We start from the raw sequence: 16,615 nt of genomic DNA on the forward strand, positions 1-16,615 counted from the left end.
TTCACAGCTAATATATACTGGGTGTATTGTGCCAATTCACAGATATTCTCCTTAAGATATTATTATTTTACACTATTTATAACCAAAACATTTTTATATAGCGATAGGCTTTTTCCTATAATCTTAATTTCAGGCAATCTCAGCAATGTGTTTGCATGCCCCTTTCGTTATATTGAGATTCAGGTAGTCTCTGTTGTGCAAATAAAATATGATTTAGACAAACTCCCCATGAAATCAAGAGATGTTACGTTCTTGCTGGGAAAAAAGAAGTGTTAAAAATACTAAAATATAGTATTTATTTGTTTAAATCTTACAGCATTAAAGTATTTTATATAATATTTTTATCAAGTTGTTTTTCTTTTGTTTATTTCCTAGCTCCTGTCACAGATTGAGAAGCTTAAATCATCAGTGAGAGAAGACCTGAATAAAAATAACACCTTTTACAAGAGGAGGATAGAGGAACTTGGGGAGAGGCTTCAGGAGCAGAACGATCTGATTATTACTCAGAAGAAGCAGGTCTGTTTTGTGAAGCAGTCTCTTTCAGGGAACACAGGAAACAGAGAAACATTTTCCTGTATAATCTCCAGTTGCACGGTTAATATTACCGGTTGGTAAGGGTATTACTGGAAGTATTTTGGCTACGCTTTGAAAATAACATCGATAAATAGAAATCTGGAGAAGGGACGCAGGAATTAAAACAGTATCTAGAATGAAAGGTTTAACAAACCAAATGTTTTAGTAAGTTCTACATGAAGTTAAAAAATTACAGGGTTGCGATTACCAAAGACCTCTACAGATGAAAAATTCCTGATAGTGAACAGGATTTCGTCTGCCACAAGATGATTGTAATGAGTTCTAGTGTTTGAAATATGAAAACACGTGACTCTCAGACAAATAGACAAAACTGTAGAGCAGACGGGAGAACTGTTAATACATTTAAAATCGGTGTGTACTTCAGTGTTTCCCTGGAGTGGAGATGGACTTGCAAAACTGACCGTGAACTGCTGAAGCATAAAGTATTGAAACTGGGTACTGAGGTAACTCATAAACATGCTCTCATTTCACTTCATAGCTTGTATTATATGTAGAGCAAAAGCAAGAGCGCAATGTGAGTATGTTAAGATAACAAACAGAAATAAGTCTTAAACAGTGACTAAACATGAGTGTAATACGCATTAAGCAGTACTACAGAGTTCCATAAAAGCAGTATTTTTCTCCCATAAGCAATAATATCAGTCCTGCAATAGTACTGAAACTCAGTATTTCATACTACATATACATTTCTAGATATTGACCAATTACATTTTTAACCGTTCATGTATCTGTCTTTTCTCTTTTAGATAAAAGAGTTGTCCACAAAATCAGTTGCAAGCATCAAACCATATGATAGTAAGTACAAAATGTAGACAAAAGCAGATTTTGGCTTGCTCAGGGAGGTAAAGTCAATGTGATCTTAGAATCATAGAATCATAGAATTAGCAAGGTTGGAAAAGACCTACAAGCTCATCCAGTCCAACCATCCACCTACCACCAATAACCCCACTAAACCATGTCCCTCAACACAACATCTAAACGTTTCTTGAACACCTGCAGGGACGGTGACTCACCACCTCTCTGGGCAGCCCATACCAGCGCTTGACCACTCTTTCAGAAAAGTAGTACTTCCTAACATCCAGCCTAAATCTCCCCTGGTGCAACTTGAGGCCATGTTACTGATTTGAGCAGGTTGTCTGATAAAAGTCATAAAAAATAGGCATCAGCTTTTATAATTAGATATTAAATAAATATTAAATCAGCATTTGCGTTTTCACAGGGTAACGACCTGTAATAGTGTTTTCATGCCTCTTGACTTTTAAAGGTCATGTTCTGCAGCTCTGAGAGCGTGCAAAGTACAAAGCTGATGGTTTGAGGAGTGAAGAGATGTGAAAGCAGTACAGTAGCGCTGTTTTGTATTATGTATTATTTTTCTTCATGAAGTGTCATTTTAATTATTTTTCATGCCTGATTGTCCTTAGGCTGCATAGCCCACAAAAGGGAAAATACTGAAAAGGTAGACAAAATTGATTAATTGATCAGTTAACATACTTATGTTTAAAGAATTAAAAGAGCTGTAATGATATTTTTTGTCTATGCAGTGCCTTAACTTCTGAAGTTTATTACATGTAGCTAAACCTGTTAATAGCGCTCTGTGGTGCAGTCCTGCCCCACAAATGTCCTTATAGTTGATGCTGCAGTTGTAGTGACTTGGAATAGATTTACTGCAACAGATGATGAGGGCTGGATTAATTCTGAGCTCAGTTTGAAAACCACCTTGCTTTATTAGCAGGACATTGGCTTGAACTGAATCTTAACAGCACGGAAGAGAAAACAGCCATAGTATGTCTGTATGGCTTCTCAGCTGGAGCTGGTCACACTGTGCAGTGCTGCAGTATAGACAAGTATAACACTATGAAACACTGGTCTCCCAAACAGGGAGCCTAGGATTGTAGAATTGATGTATTAATTCACTTAAAGGCTCTGCTCTACGCATGGTATAGGTAGGGTTTGCATTGGTTGGTAGGAGGTGTGGAAGTAGTGAAAATACAAGCCCTGATTGAAATAGACCTTGCTTTGGGGCAAGGCTTCTTGCCTGTGGCACAAAGACACTGTGCGTACAAGACCAAAGCAGTGATCTCACCAGAGAAGGTTTACATTCCAGTCCAGTGATGGTTTTGTTACCAGCTTCGTTTCCTGCTTCTAAAAGTATTATAAATATTGAGCAAACATAGAGATTGTAGATTTGTTATGAAGGACCATTTTTTACTTTCTAGGCTACTTGTTTTTCCCATTGAAGCAAAAAATTATGTAACTCATAATAACAAATATTGCTACATTTATGGATCTTTGTTATTGTTTGTTATAATATTTTTACTTTATTTTTTACTTTTTTGCCCATTTAGAAAGCACCGTTGTTGAGCATCTTGAAGAACCTAAATCAAGTCTACCTGTGATGTATGGTGAGTTTTTGCAATGGGTCCAGATTCAGTGCTTAATCTTAAGTCTTCTCAGATGTGATCATAGCTGTAAGAGTAGTTACATTTAATGAATGTAATTTGAATCACTTTGTTGCATGACTGCATTGAGGATTCCTATGAATTACTTGGAAGGGGACACTGTTGAAAAGAATGAAAAAAAATAGAATTGAGAATATTTCCTAGCAGACTTTTACAGTATTGAAATACGTGAAGGTCAATGAAGATAATTATGAAGAGTAAAGATTTTTTTTTCTCTTAGAAATTTATTTTCTGGTATATGCGTACACTGTAATTTGCGCAGAGGAAAATAAGTGGAGATGTTTGTTTTGTAAGCCTTGGAATACTGTGTTTTTCATGTGACTTCTAATGTCAAGAATGAAAAAATACAGCAATAATAATCAAAAGAGACCATCATCACATCTAGATGGTTCTTCCAGAGTCTCCTATAGATCATGTATGTATATTATGGTGTTGTTTAGTAGTGGGGGAAAAAGCAGGAACCTTAATTTACATTGTTTGATGCTTTGTGAAAATAGTTTTCATTTTCTCATTATGCAAATTAATGGTATTGTTTTCATAGCAACAGTCTATGTTAAATTCTTACTTGCAATTCAAGTAATAGAATAATACGAATAATGAACTTTGAGCAAGTAAAATGCTTAAACCTTAAAAACAGTCATTTATTATTTATTTGAATTACTGACATAAATAGAGATTTTAATAATAAATCTTACTTTTAAAACCTGCTAGAGAAGAAATGTGTTTTGTCTAAGAAAAATGTACAAAATTTTACTTATTCAACAAATTCAGAAACTTCTGAAAAGACATATGGGGAAAAGAAGGGACACTACAGAGCAGAAGTGTTACATAATTTGATCAAGAGTGAAAAACTGACAAAAAACGAACTGTTGATGTCAAAAGATTTGTGATAATTAATAAACTTAAGAAAAAGGGATTTTTATTTTATTTAGTAAAGTTATTTGAATGAGACAGGTATTTCTTACTAACTTACACTAGACAGCTGTTCATTGCTAGAAGCTTAAGTTAAACTGTATCTAGATGAATTGTGTGGAGAAAAGTAATAACATGTAGGAGAGTATTGATAATAGTACTTTAAATAGTCCAATAATTTTTCCATTCAAAACAGCTTTCATTCCACCAACACAATGGTGCTGGTTCTAACTGAGAAATCTCACAGCAGGTACTTTGGATCAATTTAAGAACTGAGTTTTGTCAGTAATTTTACTCTTAAGGGCTTACAGACTTGAGAATGCTCTTTTTTTTCTGCATTTACTTTCATTTGGACTGAGAGAAAACAATTCTGTGAACGCTATTTTCTGTGCTCTGACAGTTTAAATCAGCTTATTCTGTTTCTTTTCCTGATCTCTTGCTGCTATAAAGTTTTTGACACCTTAAGAAACTTCTCAAGATAAAAAAAAAAGTCAGTTCCTGCCATTGGTATAAAAAAGATTCACTATCACTTTACTATGAAACCTCAAATAAGGCATTTCCTTCAGATTCTTGTGCTGATTATTATTTTATTTATCTCTGCAGGTCTCTCTGTCTGTCCCCTTTCTTCCCTTCTGGATTTTTTTAAAACTTACCCTACCTAATTTCTGGATAAAAAGGTTAGCAGAAATTATAGTGATTTTTCCCAAAACTTTCAGGACTCTTTAAGGGATTGAACTACGTACTGAATTAAGATATCGTGGCCACATTTCTTGCCATTACGGAAATGAAAATGCTTGCTGGTAATTCTGCGCACAAATTTATTTAGTGTACATCATCTCTGAAATCAGAAGAGCTGAAGCTTTCCTACCAAACAATTATCTGCACACAGAATATCTTTCTTGTCCTTCTTCTTTCCTGTTTGAGAGAAAATTAATGTGGGGAAGGGCTCTCTTACAACTTAAGGACGCTTTTCTTCTTCAGAGTTGCTTGGAACCTTTTCCATTGTCAGGTCACTTCTGCACATCTTGGATCTGTGTTGTTAAAAGATACCCAAATTTCAAATTAGGTATCCCAAGTGTAAGGTGGAATAACTGTGTTATCCAGGTGCTTTTATGATGATGTTGTAGATTGCTTGAAGAGCTAGTAATGCCATCCCAACAGACCATTCTTATTCAAGTTCTTGAGGTAGCTGTAGTGTTGTTGAGTAATTGAAATGTTTCCAAGGATGACTTCTATCTCATGAAGCAACAGATGGATTATGATTTATCTTTTTTAAATGGACTTTAGCTTCTATATTGCTCTTGAAATCTTGATAGTTGTTCAATATTTAATCTTTGTTTGGCCAATAATGCTGGGTGGAATTAATGGACAATCTAATTAATCTTTGCTTTTTAGCTACTGTCTTTAAAACCTTTGACTCAGTCTTGACGTAACTGAAGCAACTGAGAAAAACTTAATCAAAGTAGTCTTCCTAGACAGTTAACAGAGAAAAGGGACACCTTCAGAGTTTGGTTCAGCTGAACTAAGATCTGAATTGCTCTTTGAAGCTGAATTGCTCTGTGTCTCTTTGTTGACTGTAGGAGTCTGAGATGACTAGGTTCCTACCTTAGAGGCCTCAGGTAAGTGACTGAAATGTATCGTATTTAAGAGCACCAGTTTGAAATTTATTTTTATGCTCCTTATGTGCAGTATATGACTTCCCATTGATTAATTATGAAGAAAATATATTATTCAAAACTGACAGTCGAAGAGACAGGAATCAGAGATTAAGCTCTTGGGATGCAGAGTTTGAGTATAAATAAGAAAATTCAAGGAGTAAACAGTGACTGCAATCATGGCTCACATTCCTTACATCTTCAAGAACTGCAGGAATTTACAGCAAAGAGGTTTATTTCTATTTTATCCTTGGCTTTTATATTGGAAGCGCAAAGTGCTTACTGTGGGCCTTACTTCACTGAAGACAATTGTACGCCTCTGTTCAGGCTAAAAGTACTTTAACATTTCATATTTCAGAGTAAAGAGAAAGGATTTCTGCTTCAAGTGCTGACCAGGACACTGATTTTTTCCAATAGTACTATCAGAATATTGTGGTTGTTTTTTGTTTTTTTTTTCTTTCTTTTTTCTAGATAAAAACAGACAAGTAATATATGATATGCTGGAAATACAAACAGGCTGAATTCTTCACTATTATTAAATACATTTCCCTACTCCACCTGCATGGAAATTGTCTTCAAATATTACTTAAAACAGAAATTTAATGATTAATGAAAGTATTCCAGACACAATTATCTATCCACACATATCAGCTGGCAGAAGAGGTAGTCTGGAAGATACAGAAAAACACCCTAATCATTGTAGAGGTCATCTTAAGGTTGCTGGCCTAATGATAACTCGTATTAACATGGCTGGGTTCAGGCCAGCAACAGCCAGTGATATTACTACAACCAGTTTACAGTGAGACTGATGTTAGCAGCTACCATTTAGTATGGTTCAAGTCTGAACCTGGTAATAAAGCTAGGGTTATGCTTGGGACTGATGTTGACTGCTGACAAACGGTGAAGATGTGCCTAGAATTTGCCATATAGGCTAGGTGGAGGATTTAGCAGCAGTATCAACGTGAGCCATTGGGTTAGGGTCGGGTGCGGGACTGCTGGGGAGGACCAAATAGAATTAGGTTTGGAATTATAGTGGTTAAGGCCGGCAGAAGAAAACTGATTTACAGCAAGGTCTGCAAAGAAGGCTGAATTCACTCAGAGACACCTGGTTTTTGCTGAGCAAAGGTTTTACGGGGGTCACTGGGCTTGGGTTAGAATTAGGTTTAGGCAGATGTTGATGATGTTGATCAGCAAAAGAGAGTTATGGTTGAGTTGAGAAGGAACAATTAAGCAACATAGCAGCAGCAGAGCCTGCCTGAATAGGTTTAAGTATGAAGTTGATATTTATCTATTTTATAATTGAGAAAGGGGTGGATCTGAGAGTCAGGGTTCAAATGGTGTCAGTAAACAAAGTATAATTGAGGTTACATCTGAACTGCAAGACTGATGTAATCTCCAGTTCTGCCAGTACCCTGGTACTTAAGTGATTGCTAACAATAAGCTTGCTGATAGTTATGTGCTGCTCATTTCAAAGATGTGCTGAGAGGTCTGATCAGACTGCTAGAAGATGAAAATCTCTGGTAAAATTCAGGGGTGTGGTTCCTTAGGGAGTCATCTCTACACCTGTCTTTCTGTAAACTACAGGAGTGGTGAATGAAGCTGCTTTTTCTTGTGAATTCCAAGATGGTGTTTGGTAAATATCTCACAGAATACCTGTACAGTAAAGTGAAAGAAAGGCCCACTTACACTGGAGAAGCTGGAGTTTCCAAATGTTCCACTCCTTCATGTGTTAGGATTCGATCTCCTGTCATACGCAGCACACAACAGTATTATCCACAGTGGTGATACTTGTTTGGTTTTGCTCTTGCAACTCCTATTTTACTGGTTTTAACTTCCTCTGTTTCTAGTGTACTGAGGGAGATACGCATGCATCTTTTCTCTAGATTGCTTTCAATTCTGAATTCTGGGAACTGGACTTTTTCTTCAAAATTAAGTTACCCAGCAAGGGCTTGGGGTGAGGTGAGTCATCACCTTTAAGTAGATTGCATCCGAGTAAAGTGCAGGTGAAATGACTGTAGATTAAATCCAATTACATAGCAACTGGCTGTGTAGTACGTCCAGCCAACAAAAATTCTGGGGCCTATGCCCATGCAATAGAATTAAATTGCACCAGAGCATCACTCATCTGTGCTTCGATCTCTGTCGTCCCAAACAGAGGCATTGCTTTGGGCAGCACTAGTTGGTATAGAGCAGCAGTGCATCAAGAACAGATTTGGGAGTTTAGTAACTTGGAGCATCATATTGTTATGCTCAGTAATGCTCTGGCTGCTGATACATTTGAAGCCTTAGAAACTAAAAGACCGGAAGCCGATTTGTCAATCCATCTCAGAGTTTTGCTTTTAAGTTTTTCCGTACAACATACTGACGCGAGCATCTTTTTAGCATCTTATGATGAATGTAAGAAACATTTTTTAGAACTTTTTATACAGTGCTAATTGTATTGGAGAAAATCTTAAGTCTTGTAACCTGAAGGGGCTTTTCCAGGAATGTAACTGCAAGTACAGAAAGCACAGAGAGAGCAGCCACCATACAAGAGGGGTTTACAGCACACTCTTTAGTCCCAGTTCAGGTGGGGAATATTGGAGATGTGACATTGATTCATTTAGCTCCAAGCACTCATTTCACTGTCATAACCCATCCCAGTGCGTTAATACTTGTACCCTATTGTACAGGAAGTGATGAGGAGCAGACATCTTTGCAGTAATGTCACTTCTTCCCCTTCCACCAATACAGCATAACAACCACTTACAGTGCCAAAGGATTCCTGTGAAGGCTGAGGCAGATGTATTTTGGCCCAAAATACTGGCCAATAAATTTTCTCCTGTACTGCCGGTAGTTGAATGCTGAAAGGGTTGCTTGCATGTTTCTCTGCGATAAACCCAGAAGAAATTCAAGTTTTAGCTTTTGTTGACATTAGTTTATTCATAAAAGGTAAATGTTAACATTTAAAAAACTTAATTTTTTATTAATCTACACGAAAGCATTTCCATCCATCTCTTAAATATGAAGTCTATAGAATGGTATACAAACAGTTCTCTGTAATAATAATTTCAGTGTTTTTAGGAAGCCTTTTTCCAGCAGAGGATGTTCCAAGATTTCTTTCAAGATAATAATACTAAGTCATTGAACATCTTAAAATAAATTTTGTTGGAAATTTCTCTATATAGAAAAGTTTTGTCTTGCACATATTGATTCTCTTCTTATTAATTCTCTAGATTAATGAGTTAACAGATTTTTTGACATATATTCTTAGAAGTTTTCTATATCCATCCATTTCACCTGCCTTTTGTAAACTACTAATCCACAAAATGCACATAAACGATATCTAAAGAATGCATTTCTAAATGAAAATGATGGATGAGAATATAAATTTATTCACTCTTGGGCGGCTTTGTCTTTGTATATGCCTAAAGCCATTCCACCTGACTACCATTCCAGGAAGGCACGGGTTTTCTAGAGTTCTGTGACCTATCAGCCACCCATGCAGGTGTCTTAAAGCTGATACATCTGAGATGATACCGGACAGCAAGCTTAGGCAATTGAATCACTCTCAAAGTAACTGTTGTATTAGGATCTCCTCTACAAATATTTCCTATCAAGGCAGTACTTATAACTGTGAAGAGTCATGTTGCATTGGGTTTGTGATTGATAAGCAGCTTGTAAGCAGTCAGGAAAATTGACATCAGTGTGTTTTTTTGCCTTACTGTCCCTCTCTGGACCTTGACCTTCTTCTGTCCTGTTTGTCTGGTGTTCCTGTTCTTCCTCGTTATTAGAGCAGGCCCCCTTGGTACATATGCTGGAGCCCATAGAGGAGCTTTCAGAAGAGGAAAAAGGTAATGGTTGGTTAAGAACAAAATGTAGTGGCATGTTTTTCTTGAAAATAAAAATGTGAATATTATTTTATGTGTACAGTATTTTTCATTGTGCTTGAGTATGCTTATCTGGTTTGGGTGGGAACATTCCTTGTACATGTCAATTTCCTTTTTGCCATTGGTGCTTGTAAATATTATGTTTTCCTTATCCAAGTTCAATACGTTTTTGTGGAAATCTTTCTTAATTCCTTAAAGCAGGCATATTCCATATGTATAAAGGCAGTTGAGATAAGCAGAACAAAAATGATTGATAAGGAATACCCCCCTCACTAGGAAATTCTTTGGTATAATCTGATGGTGTTGATGCTATTGCAATGTATGCTCACGTCTTTTACATACTTGTCATATACACATAAATAGTTTAGACAGAGGAAGGAAGTTTGTGGTGGAAGTTAAAGTTGTCAACTTTTATAGATGGACCAAAGATACTTTTCGCGAGTAATCTAAGTTATGCCTACCTCTGCATGGCCACAACTCCAGCCAGGGTTGTGCCCAGTGTTGGTGACTTGCCTGATGTTGATAGCTGCCAGTGCCAACTTGGCAGCTGGTCCTCTGCTTCATTTGAGGAAAACTTGGGCAAGGCCACGTTTACACTGATAGATCAACGAGTGCTGGTTCATTTTGCATGGTGTTCTGCTGGAGGAAGCTAGCAGTATTTTAGATGAAAATCCAAGTGACTGCCAAGCATGATAATCTGTGCTGCGTGTGAATAAATAAATAATAAAATAGAATTCAGTTTTGAACTTTATAGTCAGTGAATTTGAGTTTTGAAGGAATAATGCTGTTTAGAAAACGAAAGTGTCATTTGAATACATCTGTGCTTAAGTGAGAGGTTTCCCCAGGGAAAACCCAGTGACTCTGTCCAGCCAGAAATAAGGACTGCTTACATTTTTGCCATTCTTTCTTGTATTTCTCTTGCTTGCCATCATCTCTCTTGATCGATTGTCTTCTTCTGTGCCTACAGGCATGGCCTACAGCACAAAAGAAAGAAAGAATGCAGTCTGAAAAGTTAGACCTAGATTTTTTTGTTTTCAATGACAGCCATTTATAAGGGAGAGCGTGAAAATTCTTGACTTGGCAGATTGTTTCACAAAGCTGAGGCAGTGGACCACACTTGAGATCCCTTATCTTCAAAGCTGTCCAATCTAGTGCTTGTTTGGTTTGTTCATTTTTTTAAACAAAAATGAGTAAGAACAGTTCCTTAAATAGCTGGCTCCTGAAAAAAAAAAAAACCAAAAAGCTTTTGGTTTTAGTTAATTAGCAAGAACTAATGTTGTCATTAATTAGGATAATACTGGATAGTCCTTTTACCCATATTAGTATGAAATAATTATGAATAAAAAATGATTTTAGATGGATCTGTTTTATTGTGGGGATTAACATCAGAAAGGGACGGGATTTTCAGTAAGCTCCTTGGAGCCATCCGCTTAAAATGTACAGTGACTCACGGCAGGCTTTCTGGGAGAACTTCATACTATTCAGTGCCCCTTTTCCAGACTGGGGACAGTCTGGTAGTCCTGCCTTTCAGCTCTGACCAGTAGTTTACCTCTTCTAGGACCTGTCTGTCCAGCCACATTACTTTTAACCCTATGTCTGTCAGAGAATTAGTTGTCCACGAAGTTCCTAAGGCCAGATGAAACTTCAACCAGATATTGTCTTCTTCAGTACAGATCTTGTAGCATGGTAGTTGGACTCTTTCAGTCTTTATTTCTTTTTGTTCTTTCCAGGATCCATTGAAAGCATCCTAGAATAACCTAGGTATACTTTGTGTATGTTGAAGCTTTTACTGTTCTTCTCTTGGATGAGAACTAAATGGGGCAGCTTTTTAAGTAGAAGGAAAAGTGGCACATCTCTTTTGAAAGAAAACATTTGAAAGCCACAGTGTGGAATTATTCCTTCAGTTATATCCTTGTCTTTGGGCTGGCAAGTGACTCCACCGCCTGTAAAGCATACTGGAAAGAGAGGAGCTCCTGTCCAAGATTTTGTTTCAGAGAGAGAAGTTGGGACTTGACTTTACAGCATGCTTTCCTGGGATGTTGTGTACGCCTCTGTGTATGCTTTGCAGTCTTTGCTGACTGCTGCCAGTCAGAAGCAGGTACGGTGGAACCAATGATTATTGCTTCACTTGGTGTCTAAGTAGCACTCGGTAGAATTTCCCTCTTGGCAGAGACACTTCACAGGCAGGTTCTAAGTGGGTGTGTTTTGCTTCTTTACTCTCCTGTATGACCTTTTAATACTTTGACTTAACTTAAATGACAATCTTTAATTTAGGTTAAGAATCTGTATGGTGATTCTTTTTATCTTGTGTAAGAGTTCATGTTTTTACTGACACTTAAAATAAGGGAAAGTGGTAGAAAGTTCTTTGTCTGCTTTAGTATGTATGATGGTGTCATTGACCTGCATAGTAGAAAACATGACACTGAACTTTGTATTTTAAAGAGTTTTAAAGATAAGTAGTATCAGTCGTATATTCTGTGAAACAGTCTGCCTCATACTGCGCCTTTGTTTTTACCAAGATTTTTGAAAGTGTTAGGTCTTTCCAAAGAGCTCAGTTGGTGTTTTTCATGAGACAACGTGGTTGCTTGATTCTCTTCCTCTGAACAGGTTTGTCATATTCCTGTTCTAATTGCTACCAGAGTCTTGCTTTCATTTGAAATAGCAATTTTAGAGGGCTTAATTATCAGAAGACAGTCTTTATCAGAAGTTCCAAAGAACAGTTCTGAAAGTAAAGATCTTTGTGGTTAAATATTCAAGCATGCATCTTTACAGCAATTTTATAACAAGAAAAAATAAGGCAGTTTCGATGGTGAGTGCTTGATGCTGAGTTAGTTTCCAAGTGAGCTGACCAGATTTTAAAACGAATAGACTCTGTGTAGATAAAAAGTGGATTTGTATGTCTGTGGTGTTTATAAAAAATGCATGTCTCAATGCAGTTTTTAACTGTCTTGTATACCATGGATTTCTTGAGATGCCTTTTCAATGCATTTTTCCATTCTTATTTCAGAAATTGAGAAAGACGATCTTAAAACAGGTAGAAGTAACCAACATTTAATAAATGCTTTGAAGACTGATCCTTCTTTAACTAAAGAATTAAGAGTTGTATTGGAGCAAGCCCTGGAGGAAAAACTGGAATCCCTGGGAATTAAAGCAGTGAGATTATTTTGAGTTCTTTAAAAGAGGGGTAACATTTGATTCATTTCTTTGTTGTTCTCCCATTTCTGTACCACAGCCCTCAGCCTAGAAAATCCTAGGAGCAAAATTTCCAACTGTTATAAATCAGTGTAATTCATTAACCTGAGGGAATTTCCAGCAAATTACAGCTGTGGACAATGTGACCACACCTGTTAGCAGTGCTTTCAGCTTATGTGATTTTTCTACAAGCTTTTTAATATTTGAAGTTTAAAGGACGTATCTAATTCTAGGATAGAAATTCAAGAAACAATAGCCCTTGTGTTTACAATACAATTTGTTTCTCTAGGGTGTCCGTGGTATCCCGAATGATCGCCTAAATAAAATCTTGCGTGCCATTGAGTCTGCTAGAGAACGCAAACTGAAGCAAGAGCCTGACATCCAACGGATTCGGGAGTGTCTTGAACGCCAAGTCAGCTTTAGGGTTGTAGAGAGATCGACATCGTGTAACAGAACTGTTTCCAGTCCTTACGTTCCTGAAGGTTAAACTTATATATTTTTTAGTTTTATTAAGTTTTATTGCTACGGTACATGATATGTTTTATCCAGAAACAAATTCTAGATATGTTCTGTCTAGAAACACTTGAGTGTAGCTGCTTTCTGAATTTTTCACTTAATTATTGTATGTAGTTAACATATAGTTAACATGTATATAACATAACATATATAACGTATAGTTAACATATATAACATATATAGTATGTAGGCCAACTAGACTGTTTCCTTCCAAGTGCTATTGATGATCTTGTTTAGTTGCAGAAAAATTGCCTCTTGTATTGGAAAAGATGCATGGTAACTGAACTGTTCTGAAGAAAAATACTTTTCTTCTATAAATTCATAATCTGCAGTGCAGACGTCTTTAATCTGTGAAAGAAATGAGATGCTAATGTTAAAGATGCCAAGCATTGCTTCTAATAATGAGACAGAAAACTTCACTTGTAGGTAAACAGAAGTTCAGTCAACTGGGAATTTCCTCGTCTACCATACCACAAAAACCAGTAAAACGGTCTTTGACAGCTGTCCGCCCAGCTGAACAAAGAGCAGCCATCACTGAGAATACGTCTACACCAAAGTAAGAGTGCTACTCTCATAGTCCTCATGCCTTGGGTAAAAATCCCCTGTGGATGTGATTTTTTGGAACTGACGTGAGTGTTTCATGGCAGTATATTGTAAAAAAATTAAGCAAATAATTCTTTTTTTTTTACTATATAAATTTTGTCTGGTTTGCTGTCGGCCTTGAAATAACTTGTTTCATTATTTTTGGATGCAGGAAGCTCATTGGAAATGAAGTTTCCAGAAAGACATCTAGTATCACGTATGTTTTTCTTTTCCTGTTATATTTTTGAAGAAAATATTTTTGGTGCTTGCAACATAAGAGCTATTATGAAGTTCAAATTATGAACACTATTCTGGACTCTCCCTCTCCCCTCTGATCCGAATCCGTTATTATAGTCTCTCAATGACAGCATGTTCTCAGTTCAGCAGATGTTTTCCTTATTGGGAACCAGAGAGAGAGAATCAAATCAAAAATCAATCACTTCCTAGCCAGCTGGAAGCATTTAAAGACTTTGACATTATCTTTTCAGCTTGTTGATATTTTTTTATTATAACCAGAATTAAGCGCAATATTCCAGGTCTCCTCGAGCATATTGTTTTGTAATTTTCAGCGCTGTAATTTTTGTTTTCTGGATGGCATTAATGATGCAATTCGAAACTCATCGAGACAGGAGTAGTCTGGATCTGGCTGTTAACATCTAATTACCAACTCAACAGTTAATCTGACTTGATTAACTTAGCTGTTATGGAAAATTCCTAAATTATTTTCATCAAACAGAATACATAACAGAATCTCTGTGGTGCAAATTCCGTGGCCCTGGACCTTGCTCTTACATGAAAGCCTATTGTTGTGTGCTTGGCAAGACTTTTTATTTGTTGGTGTGTTGGTTTTGTAAAGGTAGTTACATAGGCGGAAATAATCACATCTAAGAGATAAGAGATCTCTTAGATCTCACAATATAAGAGATATATTATAATAACCTCTCGAGTTTACTTAGCAGCAGAATTTCTTTTTGAGTGGTTTTATGGATAGCTGTAATTTATGGCAGTTCCTGTTTTTCTTCCGCATACGGAAAATGCTCATGTTACTGTAAAGGAAAATACAAGAAATCTTAAAGATGTGTATGTCAGCACGGTCACTGAAACCCGGTGAGTCCTCAGGTTGTATGTGTTTTTGCTTAGAACTCCACCGTTCAGTTCAGAGGAAGAAGCAGATGAAGAGGATGTCAAACAGTTGCACGTATCACGAGAATCCTTGCAAAAGCAGTCGAAAACATCGAGCAGCAAAGTCAATGCTTTTCGGATGGCTTCTGACAAAAGTGATGTGGATGGGACAGAGGAAAGTGAAACTGAAGAAACAGAAACACCTGTCAAAACCTCAAAAGGTATTTTTCCCTTCTTTCATATATGTATGTTGTAACAGCTGCGCGTGATTTTTTTTTAATGGTAATATTTCTGTGTTGAAAAATAACAAAGGCAGAGTAGCTAGTCTTGTGTATGTGTGTTTGTATGTAACTTATTCTTTTGGTAATGTTTTTATATTACTATAGTGCTTAGAGATGTCAGATAAAATTAGATGAGTGTCATGTTAGGAGAATACACGCGGAGAAAGAGACAATCTGTGCTTCCAAGAGACATCTGTCCAAAACAGTCTTTCTCAGACTTTTACTTTGTGGAAGATGTTTAGGGGATTTACCGTAAAGCCTCAAGAACAGTTGTCATGCTTGCCTTTTGAATCTAAATTGTCAATGTAATTTTTTTTTTATGAACTTGTAGGAACTATTATTCAAAAACTAACTGAACAAGTTGGAAAGAGTCTTTCTAACCACGGAAGTAAGAGCAGGCCGGCTGGAGGGATTAATGTTGCACAAGCATTTATTAAGAAAGAAGAGGTGCAAGAACCCAAGGTATTAATTTTAACAGGCATTATTAAGTAATTGAACTGAATATTAAGTAATTGAACTAGATCTATTACTTTTTATTTCATGCTAAGCCTGTATGGATGCAGCAAAGAACTTAATTCTCAAAGACGTTTTTGGAGGTACAGCTAAATAGCTAAGCAGTCTTTTTGGGTGTATTGGCAGTGTTATATATAAAAGTGCTAGAGTGAGCTGGGACATGGGACCTCATCTCCTACACCCCTTATTAGCTCGTGGCAGCAGAGTGAGAGACCTGCTTTACTTACTTTTCTGGTATCTTATTTTGATGAAGGAAAGCTTGAATTTGCTTATCTAATATCTTAGAGTCTTTTAGAGGTCTATCTGATAGGGAACTTTGAATTGCATTTTAATGAGAGGACAAATTACGCTTTTGAGTACGGTATCTTTTCTTAGACTACATCACTGATAACTGTCCATTGAGTATGACATGTGTTCACAATCAGAACACTAACATAACCTGTTCTTTACCCCAGGCTTTTGTAAAACCCCAGTCTTCCCCTCAGTATCAAATTTTATAATCAGCAAGTCCCTTTGGAGCGCATCAATCTTTACCTGAACAATTTTTAGTAAGAACAAAAGTTACTCCAAATCAGAAGTCAGCGGCAGATCATGCAATTTCAGTTGCAGTGGGTTATTGAAGCAGATGACCAGATGATAGTTCTGTCGTTCAAGAAAATACGGATATGTATATTAATTTTACTAGGTAAACAAATAGTAATTACTGAAAATCCTGTTATCCATAATAAAACTGACACCTTAGGGCTTCCTGACTAACAATTAAATCTGAAATTTTTCAGTACTGCCAGAAATAGTGGCGCTACTATTCCAGTTTATAGAAAAGGTGATGGTATTAACAGTAGCTGTAATGGTAGGGTGCTTTCAGTTGCCATTGCTGACACCTAACTTGTCCATTGGCTGCGTGAGAGCTGCACGTCATA

At 36.7% G+C, this 16,615-nt stretch overlaps 1 protein-coding gene across 4 annotated transcripts in view; it reads left to right on the forward strand.

Annotated features, from left to right (window-relative positions):
- Nucleotides 1–16,615, forward strand: part of DZIP1 (DAZ interacting zinc finger protein 1) — a 46,176-nt gene that overhangs the window by 25,970 nt on the left and 3,591 nt on the right. For 3 of the 4 annotated variants that reach the window (XM_021416591.1, XM_021416582.1, XM_021416601.1), the window contains 10 exons: nt 376–516; nt 1,341–1,389; nt 2,940–2,996; nt 9,394–9,453; nt 12,497–12,642; nt 12,971–13,163; nt 13,624–13,753; nt 13,952–13,996; nt 14,920–15,122; nt 15,514–15,644. In XM_021416591.1, the coding sequence (XP_021272266.1) occupies nt 376–516; nt 1,341–1,389; nt 2,940–2,996; nt 9,394–9,453; nt 12,497–12,642; nt 12,971–13,163; nt 13,624–13,753; nt 13,952–13,996; nt 14,920–15,122; nt 15,514–15,644 (1,155 nt within the window). The remainder of the gene's footprint in view (nt 1–375; nt 517–1,340; nt 1,390–2,939; nt 2,997–9,393; nt 9,454–12,496; nt 12,643–12,970; nt 13,164–13,623; nt 13,754–13,951; nt 13,997–14,919; nt 15,123–15,513; nt 15,645–16,615) is intronic. The other variant, XM_021416612.1, reaches the window with a different exon arrangement.

This window comes from Numida meleagris, chromosome 1, assembly GCF_002078875.1.
Source record: "Numida meleagris isolate 19003 breed g44 Domestic line chromosome 1, NumMel1.0, whole genome shotgun sequence".
Classification (NCBI taxonomy): domain Eukaryota; kingdom Metazoa; phylum Chordata; class Aves; order Galliformes; family Numididae; genus Numida; species Numida meleagris.